Raw genomic sequence first — 20843 nt, forward strand, 5'->3', positions numbered from 1 at the left:
AACAGGATATATTTTTCCATCTTCTAAGATCTTCTTCTATTTCTCTCTTTAGGGTTCTGTAGTTTTCATTGTATAAATCTTTCACCTCTTTTGTTAGGTTGATTCCCAAGTATTTTATTTTTTTTGAGGATATTGTGAATGGGGTGGTTTTCCTCATTTCCAGTTCAGAAGATTTGTCACTGATATACAGGAATGCCTTTGATTTATGCATGTTGATTTTATATCCTGCTACTTTGCTGAATTCATTTATTAGCTCTAGTAGTTTCTTTGTAGACCCTTTTGTGTCTTCTAGGTATAAGATCATATCATCCGCAAATAGTGATAACTTATGTTCTTTTCCTATCTTAATGCCTTTATACAAATAACTATAATAAAATATTTTTCAAATGCAAATTAGTTATCTTAATTTATTTAATATAAGAAATAATACTGTTTTGCTCAAATAGAAAAATGTTTTGTTCAAGAGAATCAAAATAAATCACAAATATTTGGTTTAATAGCAAAAAGCTATAGTTTCAGATTCATTTTGCTCTTAAACAATGTTTTTACTTTAATAATTAAGTGAACATTCTGAAACAATGTTTTTACTTTAATAAAATGAGAATACTTGTTCACATAGTTATCTTATTCAAACTGGCATTTATAATTTCAAGTCTTTCTTTCCTCTATGATGGTAACCAGGAATATTAACTAAGCCCTGCTAAACATGGCAGTTCTCAAACACCAATTTTAAAGATATGAGAACCTACAGACTGAAAATTGAAAACTGTCTTTCCTAAAATCTGTGATAATGACTACTGAATACAATTAGTTTTAAATATAAAATAAGAACATTTTTGACTATTTATTTGCTATTATGAAGTAGATGATTTCTAACAATGTGCTACAGTGATTATTTCCAACCTAGAATTTATCAGATATGATTTTCAATATTTCTCAGATGTGCAATAAAATTTATGATGGCCTTAGCACTGTCATATATAAGTTTAGAAGTCAATTTCTCAGTATTTACTTGTTAGTTTCTTACCTGAAGGAGGCCAAATTTGTAAAGGTGAAATGTTTTTCACACTCTGTAAATGTTCTAATTCTTGATAACCAAATGCTGACTGGTGGTGATTTGGTGGTATGGCACACATATTTGTGGTCCGATGAACAAGAGTAGTTTTAGCAGAGCTTGTATCTTGCACAGAAGATTGCATCTGTAAAGACAAAGTTATCTTTCAGAGTTTTAATAATACAAGAAGAATAAAAGAACAGAAAAACAAAAGACAAGAATATGCTTTAATGAATAAATTTATCTAAGTCACACAAACCCATAGGTATAATTATCCTTATCATACTAATGGGGAAACTGAGGTTTAGAAAGATTAAATAACTTGACCATCATGTAGCTTATAGTCTTAGTTGCTAGTACATACAGAAAATTTACACATGTTATTAAGCAGTAGTACTTCTTAATAGTTTTAGAAGGTTTTCAAAAGGTTCCTGTGATCCACTGAAATAAAAATTGATCTTTTATACCAATTCTAGAGACCAAATCATTTCCTTTATCCTTTTGTCCTTGCTAACTTACAGACATTAGGGAAGAAATCTAAAATTATATCATGGTCAACTCAAGACTATCAACAAATTCTGATTCAGTTAACTAAACAGTTAACTGTTTATTAAATAAAAGCTGCTGAATGAAATAGCTAACATTTATTTAATGCTTACCACATGTAAGGCACCAAGCCAAGTTTTTAAATCTTGTTAACAATCCCATAAATTAGGTATAATTATTTTCTCTATTATGGTTTACAGTAGGACATAAAAATAATAGAAGTAATTTACCTTAAATCTCACACCTATTCAGTGGCAAGCTGTTATAGTACCAAGATTAATAACATTTTCTACTAAGCTTTGAGTTGTAGACAGCACACAGGTAAATCATTTTTCCCCCTCCATCTATTAAGGGGATTGGAGCAAATCAGTAGAGAAGGCAAGTCAATGAATAACACCTATGTTATCCTGAGTAAACTAAATGCCATAGAAGGTGTACCTCAACAAAAATGTAGACCCAAGCCCAAGTCAGATGTTCAAGGTTAAATCAGCAAATGATCACTTTCTGAATCTACAAATATACACATTCACTCACAAACATAAATTAATATATACTCTCTTTAATCATAAATGGGCATTTTATTCCTCAGTGAGTGAGAATGAAAGAAGTTTGAACAAAGATTGTATGAAGAAGGCTTCAACAGTTTCTTCATAGTTTGACCTAATGTTTTGATTCCATTAATACTTATAGCAAGGCAGATAATTCATATTTTAGAAAGAACAACTATTTGCCTACCAAGTTAAATATTCCAACACTTCACTTGGGTATCTGAAGCCCTCCCCATTTATCTCTTACAAGCCCTTTAATTCCTTACAAATGCCCTCAACTACCACATGACCCTAAAAATACCTGTTGTGCCTCATTTGTCTCTCTTCATGCTATTCTGTTTTTTTTTAAAAATAAGTCCCTGATTTGTATATCAATATCCTAATCATTTAAAACCCATTTTAAGGATTACCTCTTCTGTGAAGGCTTTCCCTCCTTCAGGCAGCATACATTCTTGCATTTTCTTAAAAAAATCATAACTATAGATTATTAAACATTCTTATATAATTTCTTAACTATGATTGCTTCCCTTTTCACAATTTAGAATTCTTTCAAGAATTATTTATTGTTCTATTTATCTCACCTAATTAAATGTTATTATATAAGTTTGCTATAATTCTTTTCTTTCTTTTTCTATTTGTCAAGGTTTCATTATGTTTCCCAGACTGGTCTTGAACTCATGGGATCAAGTGATCCTTATTCTTCAGCCTCCTAAGTAGCTGTGACTATAGGCATGTGCCACCATGCCTGGCTGTATTTGAGATGAGTACAGGATACAAATTTTATGAGGATAACTACTTGAATTACTAGTTAAGAAAATAAAATTCTATTTTTTGATTGTTAATTACTAATCACACAAAGAAGTGCTAAACTTGGTAGCCATTGGTTATAAACTTTATCTATAGAAACCCTATCATTTTCCACTAGCTTTTGTTGAAAAAGTACACATTATTTTGTGCATATACAACTGAGTGCACACTGGGAATTACCAAGGCAGTTTTTTTTTTTGTATTCAGATTCTCAAGGCTCAGCTAAAGCTCCTATTTGTTCTACTTATCTGTTTTGACTTACATAATAGCTACATCTTATTAGAACTATTAAGCCAAATAGTTCCTCTAGTCAAAATGTTTTTAGGAAGAAATCTTTGAAACAGTTGAGCTGAAAATAGTGACAACTTTTTTTCATGTAAATAAATAGAAAACAATTTTAAGGAAAGCTATCACTATACCAGTGAGTTGTAGCATATATATTGTTTTCAATTCTTAGTTATAAATAAAAGAATTAATTTACCTTTACATTCTCTTTAGGAGGTGAATCATTCTGTTTTACTCCAGTAAACTTAGGAAATATTTCTGCAAATGTACATAGATAATTTTTTCAGTATTTATCAGCTTAAAACTATCAAATTACATTTTTTCCATATCAGAAACAAAGTGGTAATTCAAAAGAATGCCTTTAATAACCTCTTATACCAAGAAATTCTTGAAGTCACAGGATTTTTCCCTGTTTGAATTAGCCAAAATTTCTAAAGGGATACCTGCTTTTTTGTTTGGGAAAAAAAAAATCTTTTCCTATAATGGAATAGACAACCACTCACAAATTCCAACTTGGATTATGATCAGGTAAAAAAGAACAGTGTGTTACTTCACAGTAAAGAGCTTCAGTGATAGTTCAAAAAAGGAACAAGCTAAAACAGCAGAGATAACAAGATTTCAAACTAGCAGTACCAATTTACTAAAATCATCCTTTACCCAAGTAGTGATAAACATAGCCATAAGAGGCTTAATTAAAATAGTTAAGAATTTACTATAAGAGAAGGGGTAATTTATTATCTGAGAGGATAGTCTTTTATTAAAAGTGAAATTATTTGTTTTTGTGGTGAGGTTTGCTCAGCTTGTTAGGCAGTGAATATTACATCTAATTAATTTTCTCTTTACTTCCAAGCTATTTGGCTGCCTCAACTCTATAGCAACAAATGAGTTTTATAGAACTTCCTTTACCTTTAGAAATACATGTATGGTTGACATTAGCAGTAGAAAATGATAGAAAAGAGCTTTCTCTGTCAGGGTGCGAATAGGTTCTTGAACTTTCCTTATCCTACAATTGATTCTGGAGCTATCCTCCCCGATCATAAGCCTAAGTCAGTGTGGTAAAGCACCAAACTGGTGGTTACTACCTTGATCCATCTCTCCAAGCCAGCTTTCATGAACCATCAGAGCATTATTTGCTTCAGGCTCCAGGGTACCAAGGCTGGTCAATACCAAATATTATTCAAACTTAAAACATTCTAATTTTAATAATTACCTTCTGCCTCCTGAAATGCCATCAGTTTCCATTGGATGTGTTACTGTTCTTTCCTCTCCTAAAATGTTTGATGCTGGACATTGTTAAAATTGCTAAATGCCACTCAATGACATGCTTTAATTTAAGGAATTCAAGTATTTAAAATGACATGAACCATCTTAATGTCACTCAACTAAGTATTACTTAAGAGTTGGGGTGAGGTGGAAGGGTAAGATTAGGAGACAGATTGAAAAGATTGAGGATATAAATCCAGGTAGCCTTCACATTTAAGGGAGAAATTAGTTTCCGCTTTGAACAAAAAACAAAAAAACAGACTTCATTAATATGATCATATAATATATGCACATCTATATATCTATCTTAATTATTCAAACATGTACCTAAACTACTTTATTCTATAACATAAACTATTAACTATAATAACATAGGACATACCACATTAGAGTTCTGTTAAAAAATTTAAGGGTATCACCTTAATTTTCTGACATATAGAACTAAAGCTCAGAACTATAAAAATTAATACCCTGAAATCTGAACTTAGCAAAAGGTATCAAAAAACTTCAATTAAAGTATCAAGACCACATAACATATGTAGCATGTCTGATTTATATCTTAATGATTATATGTAGATGAATAATGATGGCCTACAACTTAGTACTCTGCATCTCATTCAAATCTTACCTAACTGCCTTCCAAAAGCACATTAATTAGAACTGCATATATGTTTACTCATGAGTTCCTAGCCTTCAAAATTAAAAGCATACATACATGTTTTCACCATTAAGCTTTAGATCAGACATCAATTAAATTGAGAACAATTACGACAACACACACATTGTCAACTAATTTCTCTGGGGAACTGTGATTACATGCATACCTACCTTAAGAGGATCCAACTGGGTAATATATGTAAACTACTAACCAAATACATACTATGTAAGTTATACAATGTTTGAATTTCACATCCCCCAAAACTTTAATATAAAATTTTTATTTTAAATTATGGCAAAACAATCATAGAATTAAAATACAAGATGGAATGGTGGAGATCTGGTTGAAAGTCTCATTTAATACCCATCACGTATCAAAGCACTGAGACGGGTGTTCAATATTATTAAGTCAATTACAACTAAAAATCCTGAAAAGCTGAATAGAAATTTAATACCATAATGTACAAACAGAATAATGTTATATATAGCAGAAATAATTACTAAAGATTTTAAATTAGAAAAACAAATATACTTCCACAGGACAGGGTATAAAAGTGATTGGAAGTCATTATGTGATGGTTCTGCCTCCTTACTTTATAGGAAAGAAAACAGATCCAGAGATGTTAAATTATTTGCCCAAACTTATCAATCAAATTATGCTCTATTGATAAAAAGCAAGCAATTGAATCCTAGTTACTCAGGAGACTGAGGAAGGAGGATGGCAAGTTTGAGGTCAGCTTGGGCAGTTTAGCAAGATCGTGTCTCAAAATAAAAAATAAAAAAGCCTAAGGATGTAGCTCAGTGGTACAGCGCCACTGGATTCAATCCCCAATACTACAATATATTAAACAAACAAACAAACAAATGGGTTAGGGATGTACCTCAGTGATAAAGTGTCAAGAATGCAGTGGGACTGAGCAAGCAATTAGTTTTATACTAAAAAATTCATTCCCCAATTTTCATTGAAGAGTTTGGTAGTTATTTGAATATTAAGAACAAAACTAATTACAAACTACCAACTCCTTTTACTAATGGCCTTTCAATTAGAATTAGAGAGTGAAAAACAATAAACAATAAAACCACCAAAACCCCCTAAATAGTGGTTCTTAAACATGACAGCATCTTAGATTCTCCAAAGATATTTTTACCAGGATGCATAGTTGGCTTTACTTCCCATTCAATTAATATATATCTATATATATAGATATATATGCAGTATTTGTAAAAAGTTTTATAGATGAGGGCTGGGGTTGTGGGTCACATGTAGAGCACTCGCCTAGTACATGGGAGGCTTTGGGTTTGATCCTCAGCACCACATAAAAATAAATAAAGAAAATAAAGATATAAAAAAGTTTTATAGATGATTCCAATGTGTTGCTAAAATTGAGAAGCACTAATCTTGATAACCTGTTTATTCAAGAAGATTTAGTTTGAATAGAAAATTTAAAAACTCATAGGGCAGAAATGACTATTATTCTAAGACCCCAGGCTCAATATGGACCTCAATATATAGAAGGCTTTTTTTTTTTTGAATTATTCTTTTTTTTGGGGGGGGGGGTGGGTAGGGAGAAGAGTGTGAGAGTGTCCAACCCAGGCCTTCATACATTCATACATATTGCACAAATACTCTACTATCAATTTTATTCTTCTAGCCCTCTGAACCAAAACACTTTAATTGCTGAGAAACTTAATCATATTCTTGTCACTTCTATAGAAGACCTAGCTTATAGTACTAAAGACTAATTTATTTCTACTTTGAAGTTACCAATAACTAAGGTTAAAAAATGTTATTTTAAAAACTAATAAATCTCGGGGCTGGGGTTGTGGCTCAGCCACAGAGCATTTGCCTCGTGCATGTGAGGCACTGGGTTTGATCTTCGGCACCACATAAAAATAAATAAAATAAATAAAGATACTGTGTCCATCTTAAAAAAAAAACACTAATAAATCTCATTCTCTGAACATTATACTAAAGCCAATAAAAGCCCAAAGCCCAAAGGATGAAGTGACAAATTTACCTGAAATTTTATCCAGGTAAAGAAAAATTGTGAAGTGGTATCATAATTTACATTGAGTTTTATTTGTGTTTAATTGTATAACAATTGAAATTAAACATGTCTAAACACATTCTATTTTATACCAGTTAAGTATTTGAGCTTATATACAGACAGTTCTTAAGAGTTATTTCTTATAAGGTTTCAATCAAAAGCACTACTATTGATGAGCAGCTCCATTTGATTTTTTTTTCTACCTGTTTGTTAGTCACAGGATTAAAACTACTAGTTATATTCTTCTCTATTATACTACTTAAGGTTGTTAAGCATTAAAAAACTCTTGGTAGAGTGCATGTGCATACTAGCAAATCCTAAACAATACAGGATATATGCATTGGGAATTAATTTAATTTTCAAGTCTTATCTACATCTGTGATCTAAAATTTAACAATATTTGACAGTTAATGAAAAATAATTTTTTCTTTTAAAATAAAAACTAATTTTTAAGGTTTTATATTTATAACACAGTTTCCTAAATGTTCTTATCTACACATATTTGCATATGTGAATGATCTATTTATATAGATAATTTAAATGGTCAAACTAAATTACAATGAAATTTGCAATGAAGGATGCTTTTAGTCCACAGATTCTCATTTTCATTTTTTAAGGTTTTGGGATTTTATTAATAATTCTCTATCTAGAAACAAATTGTTGGCATAAAATAAGAATTAAGTGAATTTCCTAAATTTGTAAATAAAACTTCACTTGGAAGTCAATGTTCGGCTCTGTAATAAATACTTAACAAAATAAAAATTAAGTTTATATTTTACAAAAGTATATAAACTTAAGTTTGAAAATGATAGAAGATACCCATTTAAGGAATATAGAAAAAGTACCCTAAACTACTTCTTACAATATTAGAATATTTTTCAGATATTACACTCAAAACATTTGCCACGTGTAAACAAAATAATACAGTAAACAGACCAACTCATTAACTGTAAGAAAGATAATTCAATAGTCTTAAGGAATTAGAAAAGGTAATTTAAAGGTTTTTTTTTTTTGGTGACAAGTCAAGTTCTAAAAGACTTGTGACTTAGTTAAGAAAACTAAGTTGCTATAAAAATCAGAAAGACAAGCATTAAAAAGTAGATTTGAGCTGGGTGTGGTGGTACAGGCCTTATAATTCCAGCAATTTGAAAGCTGAAGAAGAAGCCAGACTTAGTCCCAAAAAAGAAGTAGATGAGAAAAATATTACAAAGGTCAATATCCTTCTGTCAGAAGGGAGTATGTAGACGGGGGTTTTAGCTCAGTGGTAGAGTGCTTGTCTAGCATGTGTGAGGCACTGGGTTTAATTCTCAGCACTGGATATAAATAAATAAAATACAGATCCAACAACAACTAAAAAGAAAGAAAAGAAATTTTAAAAAAGGGAGTATGTCACAGAGCATTCAATAAAGTTTCCTCCCCAAAGTTTTGAAGAAATTACATTATATTCATATCTTCTATACTGATAAATAATTAAAAGCCTATTAACTAGAGCTCTGGGAATCAGAATATTCAATTAAAACTTTCAGTTTTGAACAATTAATAAGTAATTATTTGAATATATTTAATTTTCTGCAGAGCAGTGGATCCAACCAAAATGATTTGTGTGTGGGGATGGGGGTAGGGGCAAACACTCTACCACACATACTAGTAAGCACTTTACCACTGAGTTAGACCCCAGCTCCTCATTTAATTTTTAATAGATTATACAGCATATAAATCTTTGATGAACTACCTAATTTTCACAAATTTTTTTTCTGAGTAAGTAGCACCATTTCCCCCAACCCTGAAACTTTGACAAAGGATTTGTGATCTGTTCTTTGAAAACATCATATGCAAGATTAAGAACAGTAGATGCTTTAGTTATTTTAATAATAGGTATTGGTTTTGATATGGTCTGACTTGCTTATTTCACATCTTAAAATCATTTTGCTCATAATTTTTATTATTATTCCCAAGGAAGTAAAAAAAAAAATGCTCTTAGCTTACATACTAGAAATTGAGAGCCTTAAAGTTTTCTTTTTCTTTTTTTTTGGTACTGGGAATTGAACTCAACAGGGGCACCTGACCACTGAGCCACATCTCCAGTCCCACTTTGTATTTTATTTAGAGACAGGATCTCAGTGAATTGCTTATCACCTCACTTTTGCTAATGCTGGCTTTGAATTTGTGATCCTCCTGAGTCACTAGGAAGAGCCTTAAAGTATTTTTATGGGTACAAATGAAATTAATATTTAGGAAAAAATGTCCTATTTCTTCATTACTTAATATCAAGCAAAGATATAATTTTGCTATTAAGTTAAACTTTGCATTTGCAGTTTAGAATAAACATAAATAGTGTTTTTTTCAGCAAAGTACACAGAGACAATTAAAATTTCAAAAATAAATGACAATTTACATTATCAGGTTAGAAGAAAAATTGACCTTAGTGTCACAAGCTGTGCTATTCATAATGTAGGTCAAATCAGAAAAATTGGGACTGAGGGTACAATTCAGTGATAGAGTGCTTGCTTGGCTTAGCATGCCAAAGGCCTTGGGTACAACAGCCAGTGTTGTCAGGAAAAGAAAAAGAAAACTAATGCTACTCTGACTTTATTTTAATAGTGAATTTTTAAAAACACTTTTAATTGAGGACGATGACATTAATCAAGAATATCGATCATAAAATAAGAAGTCAGCAGTATTTTAAGATTAGAATTCCGCTGGACACAGTGGCACACCCTTGTAATCCCAGCTGCTCAGGAAGCTAAAGCAGGAGGATCTGGAGTTCAAAGCCAGCCTCAACAACAGCAAGGCCCTAAGCAACTCAGTGAGACCCTGTCTCCAAATAAAATGCAAAATAAGGCTGGGGATGTGGCTCAGTGGTCAAGTGCCCCAGAGTTCAATTCCCGGTACCAAAAAAAAGGTTAGAATTCTGAAAATTAGTTATTCTGCTAGAAGTTAGAAAAACATGATAGATATCCAATCATTTTAAGAATATATAGTTGGCAATAAATAAATAAATACATTCTTTCCTTCAAGCAACATACTAGAATATTCTATCAAACTGATAATTGAAATTAAAATTAAGGTATTTTAGGGCTTGGGTTGTGGCTCAGCAGTAGAGCGCTTGTCTAGCACAAGGACCTGAGTTCGATCCTCAGCACCACATAAAAATAAATAAAGGTATTGTGTCCAACTACAACTAAAAAGTATTTTATTGAAAAGCTCTTTATGTTGTATTTTTCCTCTAGTATTCAAGGCATTTATTAGCAATAGTCAAATGATACACAAACTAATTGTTATAATAAAGTTTATAGCTTACAAATAAAAGACAAAGTGCTCTAACTTATTAGGCCACAAATGCTTTATTAGATGACATTACAATTGCTAATTACAATTTAAAATACTAAATGCAATTTAGATTTTTTTCCAGTATTGCTTTATGTTTAAAAGTCAAATATAAGGAAATACTGTATAATCAGAGCCCTAAATTAATCTAAAAATTTTCTAGTATGACAAATACCAACAAAAGAAAAAAATTGTTTATTCTTACAAAATTGTTTGCCACTATATACTTTAGAAATGTAAAAACAAAATGCAGCAACCAACACCACATAAATGCAAACTAAACAGAACCAAAAGTAAAATAAAATGTACTGTTAAGCCAGCAGACCCTAACTATCAGAATGAAAAAAGAGGGATATTCTTACAAATGGCAAGAATTTCTGATGTCACAATAGTCTATGTGGGATTTTTAAAAGAGAACTGAATTTCATTAACAAGAAATATCTCATTTAAAATAAGCAAAATTTAGGCACAAAAACATCCTATATTATGATTTTGCCTTTTGGTCAATAATGGTCAACCACTGCCAAGTCAGCATCCTTGGGGCAGTGAATACCTGTCAACTGTATGACTATTAATGAAAAAACACAAAGAAAATGTGAATGACCTAAGCTTGACACAACAGATAAACTATAAAATGTAATATGGTACTTTAGCATAACTGTGAATCTGGATTTAAAATATATTTTTCTATAGATGGAAGACAATATTCTATAGTGAAGAAACCAAGAAAGTGAAAAAATAATCTGCTTTGCAGTTTCTGGGATGACTGACTTCTTAAATCAAAATGACTATTCAATTCAGAACATAGTATTACAATAGGACATACCTTGCAACATTAGAGTGATTTGATATATCATGGAGAATAAATTGAAAGATGCCCTCAAAATTTCATTTTGTAAAAAGTGAAAATCAGTGTTTTATTAGCTAATATTTTCTGGTTTAAGATCTGGTATTATTTATTAAGGTACTATTCCACCATGAGTAACTTATTTTCAACATTGTAAACCTACAAGGCACATATGTATATGAAATTTCTTTTTACACAGTTAACTCTTTTTAGAAAATAGTAAGGCTGTCTACATGCAATTAAATAATTAGTGTGGCATCCAAATCATAAGTTCTGGGTAAGTAACAAATCCTTCTTTAAAATATACGTCTCAATATTACAATAAAATAAGGTTCCCACCAACAGAGGTACACTTAAGGAGGCAGCTAACCTGGTTCAGAATCACTGCTGTCTGAAGAGCTTGAGTCACTGCTGCTGCTTTCAGACTCTGATGAGCTGCTGCTGCTGCTGCTGCTGCTGCTGCTGCTCTCACTCAGGCGGGACCCACCTCCAACTGCTTTCAATGGTTGTGTTTTCTCAACTGAAAACAGAGAATCACATTAAAATGCCAAATGAATTAAATGACAAGAACATTTAAAAACTACCACCTATACCAGATGTGGTGGTTATGGTGCATGCTAGTAATCCCAATTGGGGAAGCTGAGGCAGGAGAATCACAAGTTTGAGGCCAGCCTCAGTAAATTAGTAAGACTCTAAGCAACTTAGTGAGACCCTGTCTCAAAATTAAATATAAGAAATAAAAATGATTGGGGATGTGGCTCAGCGGTAAAACTTCTCTGGGTTCAATACCCAGTACCAAAAACCAAAAAATTGCTACTTACGTTTTGTTTGCCGTTTTCTAGAATTTAACTGATTGTTGACATCCAGTAACCGCTTTTCCAACTCTTGTTTTTTCTGTGAATGAAGTTCTTCTTTGGACTTCATTATTTTCTTAGCTATGTGATTTAGGAGTAAAAAGAGTTAGTAAAACCAAAGATCAACACAATTCCATACTAAATTTTTATTAATAGATAGAAATACATACCATGAGGTTTTAGTGGTCTTTTTCTTAAACATGCCACAACATATTTTTCCAATTCTCTTAGTGTTGATGCTTTCAGTGTTTCAAAGTCAATCTCTATCTCATCAGGATTGGAATTTCTTAGTGAGGGTTCTCTTGATTGTATTATATGAACTACTCTCCCAAGTTTATCTCCAGGGAGTTTGTTTATATCCAAACTTAGCTGTCTTTTCTCATCATAGTTCATAGGCTTAGCATTATCTTCATCTTCAGACTTCAGAACAAAGACCTGTTGTTTCCTCTTCTTTGGTTGGCTGAAACAAAAAGTACAATTTATTTCATTAATTTTTTTACTATTTTATTATGGTGCTGGGGATTGAACCCAAGGCCTTGCACATGGCTAAGCACATACTCTAACACTGAGCTATACCCCCACCCAAATTTATTTTAGATAGTGTTATTCTTGTTTTAATAAGTCATCATAAAAGTTACTTACTTGCTCTTGGACTTATCCTTTGGTTTCACTTGCTTAAAGTTTTTCCTTGGATTTTCATCTCTGGTATTAACCTTTTCTCTTTTTTTCCCCCTTTTAGATTTCTCATTCTTTTTCTTTAGTTTACGGAAAGGTACTTGAGACAGAACCTGTAGCTGTTCATGAACAGCTTTAAGCTGATAAAGGGGAACAAAAAGATCTTTAAACATTCATGGCTCTAAATAATTAAATGACTAGATAAAAATTTGAAGTACTCCAAAGAGAGTATCCCTTGTGAAATTCATATCATATTACATTCCTTTCAGGTTTTTATTTCACTTCAGAAATTCACTGTAGACTACATTAAACTTACATTAAACTACATTAAACTTCAGACACTATCCCATAAACACTCCTCTAAAAATAGACCAAGAGGACTGGGCATATAGCTCAGAAGAGGAGCATTTGTCTAGCATGTCCAAAGCCCTGGGTTTGATTCCAGGACTGTAAAAAAAATATAAATAAATAAATAAATAAAACAGACCAAGAATTACTTTCTGGGTGGTCTTTAATTTTAATAATTAACTTTTCAGGTTTGATATCAGAACAGGTTAACCTTTTATCAAAAAAGGAACAATGTTAAGATCTTATCCACAAAGTCTCTCAGATTATGTCATAAATCATTTCAGTGAGAATCAACAACTCATTGTGATTGAGAATAGAGAATATAAATAATGGAACTATGAAAAAAGTTTTATGAATATATAGATAAATGAAAGACTATTAAACACAACAAATGTGCCAATAAGTACATAAAGCCACAATTGCTAAGTGATCTAAATATAATATCTTTAAATCAAAGAGGAGGAACCTGGTAATGTGGCTCACTTACCTCACAGGTAAGAGGCTCCGAGTTCTAACTCTACCACCATAAACAAAAATCTATACAAGAAACGAGGTGTGGTGGTGCATTACTGTAACCCTACCAAGTTGGGAAGCTGAGGCAGGAAGATTTCAATTCTGAGGCTAGCCTTAGCAACTTAAGACGATCCTATCTCAAAATCAAATAAGGGGTTGGAGATGTAGCTTAGTGATAAAGAGTACTCCTGGGTTCAATTCCCAGTATGAAAAAATATATATACAAGAAGGATTTTATGGAATATTAGTTCATAGAATATTAGAACTTGTCTCAATATAACCAACTACCTGCTCCTGAAGCTTTGCAAGACGCTGAACTCTCTCATCTTCAGAATCATCAGAAGACTTATCTTCAGAGGACGCTTCACTAGTGCTTTCTCTACCAAGGGATTTTGTAGTATCATTTGTGAGATAACAAACAGGCATACTCTCAACAGGCTCATCGGGGATTTTGGCAAAATGCATTTCAAAAACATCCTGTATTGAAAAAGCAGACTGTGAAGGTTTCTGCATTTCTGATTTAATGCAGCAATAATACCATTTAACAAATAGTATATTTCAGTATCATATTTTGATAAGAATTCTTTAAGATATACCAGAAGACAAACCCATGCTTCACTGCCTGGTAATCTCAGCAAATTTTCTCCATTTTCCATGCATAGACTTCTCAAGTTTTATAGGGAACCTTCTTTGAAAAGTTCTACAGTTGATGTGTCATTCTCTTCTAATGGCTAAGACTCAGAAGTCCTTGAATTTCCCCTTCAGTGGGATGGGTATCCTAATCAACCTATCTCAGATATCTACTAAACCTACTTCATGAATATTTCCCCAACTTTTTCTGCATGGTGGGCAGCTTCATTAAAAGACTTGCTACTGAACAACATAAGTCAAAAGACAAACCCAAACAGTTTAAAAAGTATTATTTATAAATTATTTTGTGATATTTAGGGTTGTATTATTCTTTAATTCCTGCATTATAATTCTAAAATTTTTAAACTATATTAGGAGGAAAATTGCTTTCAGAGAACAAGTAAAAACTCACCTGAAGCATTCTAGCCATTGCTACTACTTCATGATCTGGAGGATTGTATTTGTAGCAATTCATGAACATTAATCTAACATCTGCAGCAAATTCATATGCATCCTTATATTCTTGATTGTCCATTTTCCTCTAAATTAAGGAAAAGTTACAAGTTTCACAATATAGTTCAATTCAATCACTGTTTGAGTGCCTATTTTAAGTGTTTATATATGAAATAATTCAGTTGTACAGGAGAACATAGAAAATAACAAAACCAATAACTCAATATCCATATTTGACAAATGTTAAAATTTGACATTTCATATTTCTTAGACTTTGAAAAATAATCCAATGAATTTTTATAGTAGAAATAATAAAGGGGGCTGGAGTTGTGGCTCAGTGGTAGAGCGCATGCCTAGCATGTCTGAGGCCTGGGTTCGATCCTCCATACCACATAAAAATAAATAAACAAAATAAAGACATTGTGCCTAACTACAACTAAAAAATAAATATTAAAAAAAAGAAATAATAAGGGAGTGTGATCCATACAAAGAAAAGGACAGAAATAAAATCACAAAGGCAGAAAACCACAGCATTTTCATATAATCACAATAGGTAATTTGATAATAAGAAAACAAACAAACAAAAAGATAATCTTAAGCTGATCTTGAACATTTAAATGAAAGATTTAAATCAAAATCCTCCTGAGAATGGAAAGGTAATAAAAACAAAAGAGTAATAAGAGTATGGGTTACAATTTTGATGGCTACACATAAGGTGTTCTAAGAGTGGGACATAGAGTATCTAAATAGGCATCCATTACAAAAAAGAAAAATTAGCAAGAAAATCTAACAGACTTTTAAGCAAAATATATATATTAGTGGACAAGTCACAAACAAATTCAAAAGGCAATATACAAATACATTATGCTAGACAGCATTTGTAATTTGAAAAAAATAAAACGGCTGGGTGTGGTGGCATGGCCTATTATAATCCCATCTACTCAGGAGGCTGAGGCAGGGGGATAGTAAGTTTGAGGCCAACCTGAGCAACTTTAGCAAGACCTTGTCTCAAAATAAAATTTAAAAAAGGGCTGGGGATATTGTTTAATGGGAGAATGCCTGCCTAGCACATGCAAGGTTTGATCCCCAATACCACACACAAACATACAAGTTTAAAAAAAATGAAGGTAAAATTTACAAGAGACATAACTTACTACCAATCAGATCACTGTCAATTGAGAGTGACTTCAGAAAACTAAATCAAAGTCACCTTCATTTTAGAGTCCTGTAAGCAGTCTATAAATTGCTGCTAGGGAAAAACACTATAAATATCAAATAGAAGGACATTATTCTTATTTTTTTAAATTTTTATTAGTTATTTTAACAGCAGTTTTTGTCTTCTTTATAATGTTCTTTTGTATTTATGAATCAGATTTCCTCCCAGTCTAATTTCCCCCCAGGTCTCTTTCATATTCTCTATGTTTCAAGTTTGCCCAGTCTAATGTGTTTTCTTACTTCATGATTGTACAAACTTGTTTCCCATGCTTGAAACATCCTATAAATTACTAAGTTCTATCTATTTTTAAGATCTGGTTCAGGTTTACCTATTTCAGATGTTTCATGATCTCTGAGTTAGTATATAGGGAAAAGAAAGAAAGCACTATTTTAAAGAGAAAATGGCTAAACATTTTCAGAACTTAAGATACAAATATTCATACTGAAAGTGCTAACTTCCAGTTAAGATGAATAAAATAAAATATGCAGCTAGATGAGGAAAGACACATAACTTATGGAAGGATTACCAAGCAAAATGACAGCAGAAATCAGCAAGAGATGTTGGAATATGTCTTCTAATTGCTGAGGGAAATAACTGTCATTTTAGAATTCTATAGTAAACTAAAGAATCATTCAAGTATAAGGGTAAAATATAGTTTAAGATATAAACTAGTAAGAGTTTACCACCTAAAAACTCTCATGAAAAAAACACTAATATTACATTTCAACAAAGAGAACAAACCCAAAGATTAAAAAGTAGGATGCAAGGAATGAGGGTGAGCCCAAAATTTGGTAATGTTAATAAACTTTATGTTGCTGATTAAAAAAATAAATCAAAACTGTGTTAAAAAGAAGAATCAAACATGTAGACAATAATAAAGGACAGGCAGTACAATGGGTATGGATTATATTATTCACCGAAACCCAAATATTGTGATGAAGAACAATGAATATGCTAGGTACAGTTGTGCACGCCTGTAATCTCCATGCTCAAAAGGGTCAGGCAGGAGGATTACATGTTCAAAACCAGCCTGGGCAACTCAGCCAGACCCTGTCTCAAAATAAAAAATAAACGGGGCTGGAGATGTAGTTAAGCAGTAGAGCACCCCTGGGTTCAATCCCCAGTAGTGCAAAAGAACAATGGATGTATTAACATGAGAAAAGATACATTTTAAAATGTTCCAATGATTCACTTCAGGTGATGTGATTGGTGTTTTAATTTTCTTCATCTTCTTCATTGCAAATTTCTTGCAATATTACTTTTTTTGTTGTTGTCTTTGTTTAAACTCCTGGGCTCAAGTGATCCTTCCTGCTACCTCAGCTTCCTGCGTACCTAGGATTACAAGTGCACCCCACCATGCTCAGCTTTTATAATCAAGAAATGAAGTTCCTTTTATTAAGGCAATATTTACCTTAATAGTTCCAAGATCCATTGGATTTTTGACAATGTCATAGTAGTTATGAAGTCCCAAAGCATTAGCATCAACAGGATTATAAAAGGGCCACGCATATGATAAATGTTTCTTTGCAAGCAATTCTTTAAGAATTTCACTACAGTGCTTTAATTGTTCAGTTACTGTAACACTTCTTACAGCCTTATATTGTTGTTGAGAATCTGGCAAATCATTCTTCAGCACATTTTCGTTTATTGGTGGCATTCGCATTGATTTTTTTTCAGTAAGTGTTGGAGAAGATTCATTACTTGCTTTAACTACAGAAGTTGTAGGAGTTGTTGTATCTGCTTTTCTCTTCACACCTCTTGTAACCTAAAATCAAACAATTCAACAAGAAGAAGCTATACTTAAGCACATAGTCATCAGGTTTTTAAAAATAAGGGGGACCAATTACTGATGCCAAGTTTTTATATAATTTATAAAACAATCCATGTATTAAGTATTAATAAAGGTTAATTTTTCTTTTATAGACTAAATAAATAGAATATTAAAATATTAAAATATTTTCTTCCTACATCCCAAAGAATTGCCTTTTATAACCCCTTAAGATAAATAAAATAAATCAGTCATGGCTATATCAAAAGTTTTCTGAATACTTTAAATCAACTAGGGCATACAATTTTAAAAAGATAACTATATAAATGGACAACTCTTTATATTAATGCTATCAAGATACCAAAACAGTTCAAATTCTACCTAAGAAATGTTCAACATTTGGTTAGCATTCTAGGTGTCTGTTCATACAATGTTCAAAGAGGCAGGAACAGTATTACTTGGGATTGCTATATGCTGAAGACAATTATCATAGCAACTTTTAAAAAGTATAAATATTACAACATCCAAGTATATTGAAATATTTCAGGAACCAATAATTTAAAAATGACATACTTGGACCACAGGTTGTGAGCTTGAGTTGAGTGGAGCTCCTTGTGCCATGCTTAAGGGAGAAACAGATATCTCAGGAAACACAGAAGGAATCTCTTGCTGCTTAAATACATTTTCTGTTGCTTTGGGGGATGCTTTTTCTTTTACAGAAGAAACTAAAAGGTTCTGTTGAGTGCCTAATGAAGTATGAACCAAAGTTAAATATCTGAGTTAGAACAAAACACTATTTATTTTTGTTAGTATTCCATTTTAATGTAGGTCAGCTTTTTAGCAAAATAGAAAAATATGCTTCCATTCTTTGAAATCTTCCCACACATACTGTTGCTGATAGTATTAGAACAATTTCACAGAATTTGGGTCACAATCTGAAAAGATACAATCCCAAATGCTGAAATCATGAAACATTAAAATCCCTAATGTCTAAAATCTCAAAATATTGAAATTCCAAAAATAATTCTGGAAAAAAAATTTTAAAATAAGTTTATCTGCTCTTTTTTCTTTTCAGTGGTGTGGGGACTAAACCCAGGGCCTCAGGCATGCTCAGCAGGTTCTCTACTACCGAGTTACACCTCCAACCCTATTTAAAATTTTGAAAGGGGATTTGAGAAAAATAAAGATGCAACATAACACTTCATAAGTCACTTTACAATAAAATAGGCAATAACAACAAACTTACTTTCCCAAACAAACACTCCAGTGTACTAACACCAGTCACAAAGGCATAACAATCAAGAGCAGATTAACCATATTCATGAAGAAATAAGTTTAAATTATTAAGTTTAAATCATTACAATTAGTAATTGTATGCATCTGTTTTTTTTTAAAGAGAGAGAGAGAATTTTTTAATATTTATTTTTTAGTTTTCGGTGGACACAACATCTTTACTTTTATGTGGTGCTAAGGATCGAACCCAGCGCCCCACACGTGCCAGGTGAGCGTGTTACCGCTTCAGCCACATCCCCAGCCCTGCATCTGGTTTTATAACTGAAATCTTCTGAAGTACTGTGATGTACAACCTAGGCCTTTTGATGAGAACAATCAAAAACTGCAATTAATTGCCATAGAATATGTATGTACTCACTTTTTTTTCCCCTTGAGGTAGTAGGGATTAAATTCTGGGATTGAGCATGATAAGCAAGTACTCTACACTGAGCTACATCCCAGCCCTAACAGGAACAAGTTTAAGAAACTATACCTTATGAATGCAGATTACAAAATAACATTGCTTCAGTTATTGAAGAAGTTTCAAAACTTTTATATATATGAACAATGTTATGATGATGCATTTCTATAGGTCAAATTTGAAAAAAAAGGGCATAAAATTAGAATTCTTTAAAATCTTTATATAATTTATATCTCCAATATTAGAAATAATGTAAAAATGAGATATATAGTATGAAGAACTGTAAAAAAAATATTGCTGACAATTCAAAACAGTTTGGGTTGATAAGCCCAAGGGTGGAGGGTGAAAGAAATGAAAAAAGCTAAAAGTTTGACAAATAAAAGTATCTAACAGAAATAGATTATTAGGCAGTTTCACAGATGCAGTCCATAAGAATATTCATGATCATTAACTATATTTTGAAGTTCTTCATCACAATGAATAGCTTGCTTCTTCCCCTTTGCTCCTACCCCTATCCCTGGCTCTCCTCAGAGCACGTGTTCACATTCATTTCCTATATGGCACTGATCTTTTAAAAATTATCTATGATTTGATACACCCCAACGTGAGCATTTCCTACTAACTTTTTCTACCTTTTGTGCTATGTCTTGATATTGTTTTGGGTACATGGAAATCTATTCCATATGTATCCATACAAGGAGCATAGCTTTGGTAGAAACAATACTGGTGATCAACACCACTGTGTGTCTTCCTATTCTGCTATGCACAAAATTATTTTCAATTCAGTCAGTAACTCTCCTGACTTATTTACAAAAGTACAGCTTTAATTAATTAAAAGTTCCTATAATTTCATTAGCTAATGCAGACCAATGGATGCTTTTTTCTTTTTAAGTACTGGGGACTGAACCCAGGATAGGCAAGTACACTACCATTGAACTATACCCTCATCCCTCAATGGATGTCCTTTTTATTTTTTTGAAATTTTCCATATTTTTTATTGTTGCATTACATTTGTATATACATGGAATTTGTTCCCCCATCTCTCCCTGCCTGTCACCCCTTGTTCCCTTTCTTCTACTGATCTCCCTTTGATTTTTAGGAGATTCAACCTCACTTTTCTTTTCCTTTTTCCTCTCTAGCTTCTGCATATAAGAGAAAATATCCAAGTTTGGTTTTCTGAGTTTGGATTATTTCACTTAACATAATGGTCTCTAGAGTCATCCATTTTCCTGCAAATACTATAATTTCAGTTTTCTTTGGGCTGGATAAAATTCCACTATATATATATATATATATATATATATATATATA

At 32.0% G+C, this 20843-nt stretch overlaps 1 protein-coding gene across 1 annotated transcript in view; it reads right to left on the minus strand.

The window, feature by feature from the left end:
* The window catches only part of Brdt (bromodomain testis associated), a 64392-nt gene that overhangs the window by 17898 nt on the left and 25651 nt on the right, over window positions 1-20843 (minus strand). The window contains exons 5-14 of the mRNA XM_015500837.2: window positions 18413-18585; window positions 17483-17836; window positions 14815-14943; window positions 14061-14249; window positions 12879-13051; window positions 12407-12696; window positions 12204-12317; window positions 11753-11902; window positions 3437-3498; window positions 1028-1199 (exon numbers count right to left, since the gene is read on the minus strand). Coding sequence (XP_015356323.1) covers window positions 1028-1199; window positions 3437-3498; window positions 11753-11902; window positions 12204-12317; window positions 12407-12696; window positions 12879-13051; window positions 14061-14249; window positions 14815-14943; window positions 17483-17836; window positions 18413-18585 — 1806 coding nt within the window. The remainder of the gene's footprint in view (window positions 1-1027; window positions 1200-3436; window positions 3499-11752; window positions 11903-12203; window positions 12318-12406; window positions 12697-12878; window positions 13052-14060; window positions 14250-14814; window positions 14944-17482; window positions 17837-18412; window positions 18586-20843) is intronic.

This window comes from Marmota marmota, unplaced genomic scaffold (assembly GCF_001458135.2).
Source record: "Marmota marmota marmota unplaced genomic scaffold, marMar, whole genome shotgun sequence".
In the NCBI taxonomy this organism is placed as follows: domain Eukaryota; kingdom Metazoa; phylum Chordata; class Mammalia; order Rodentia; family Sciuridae; genus Marmota; species Marmota marmota.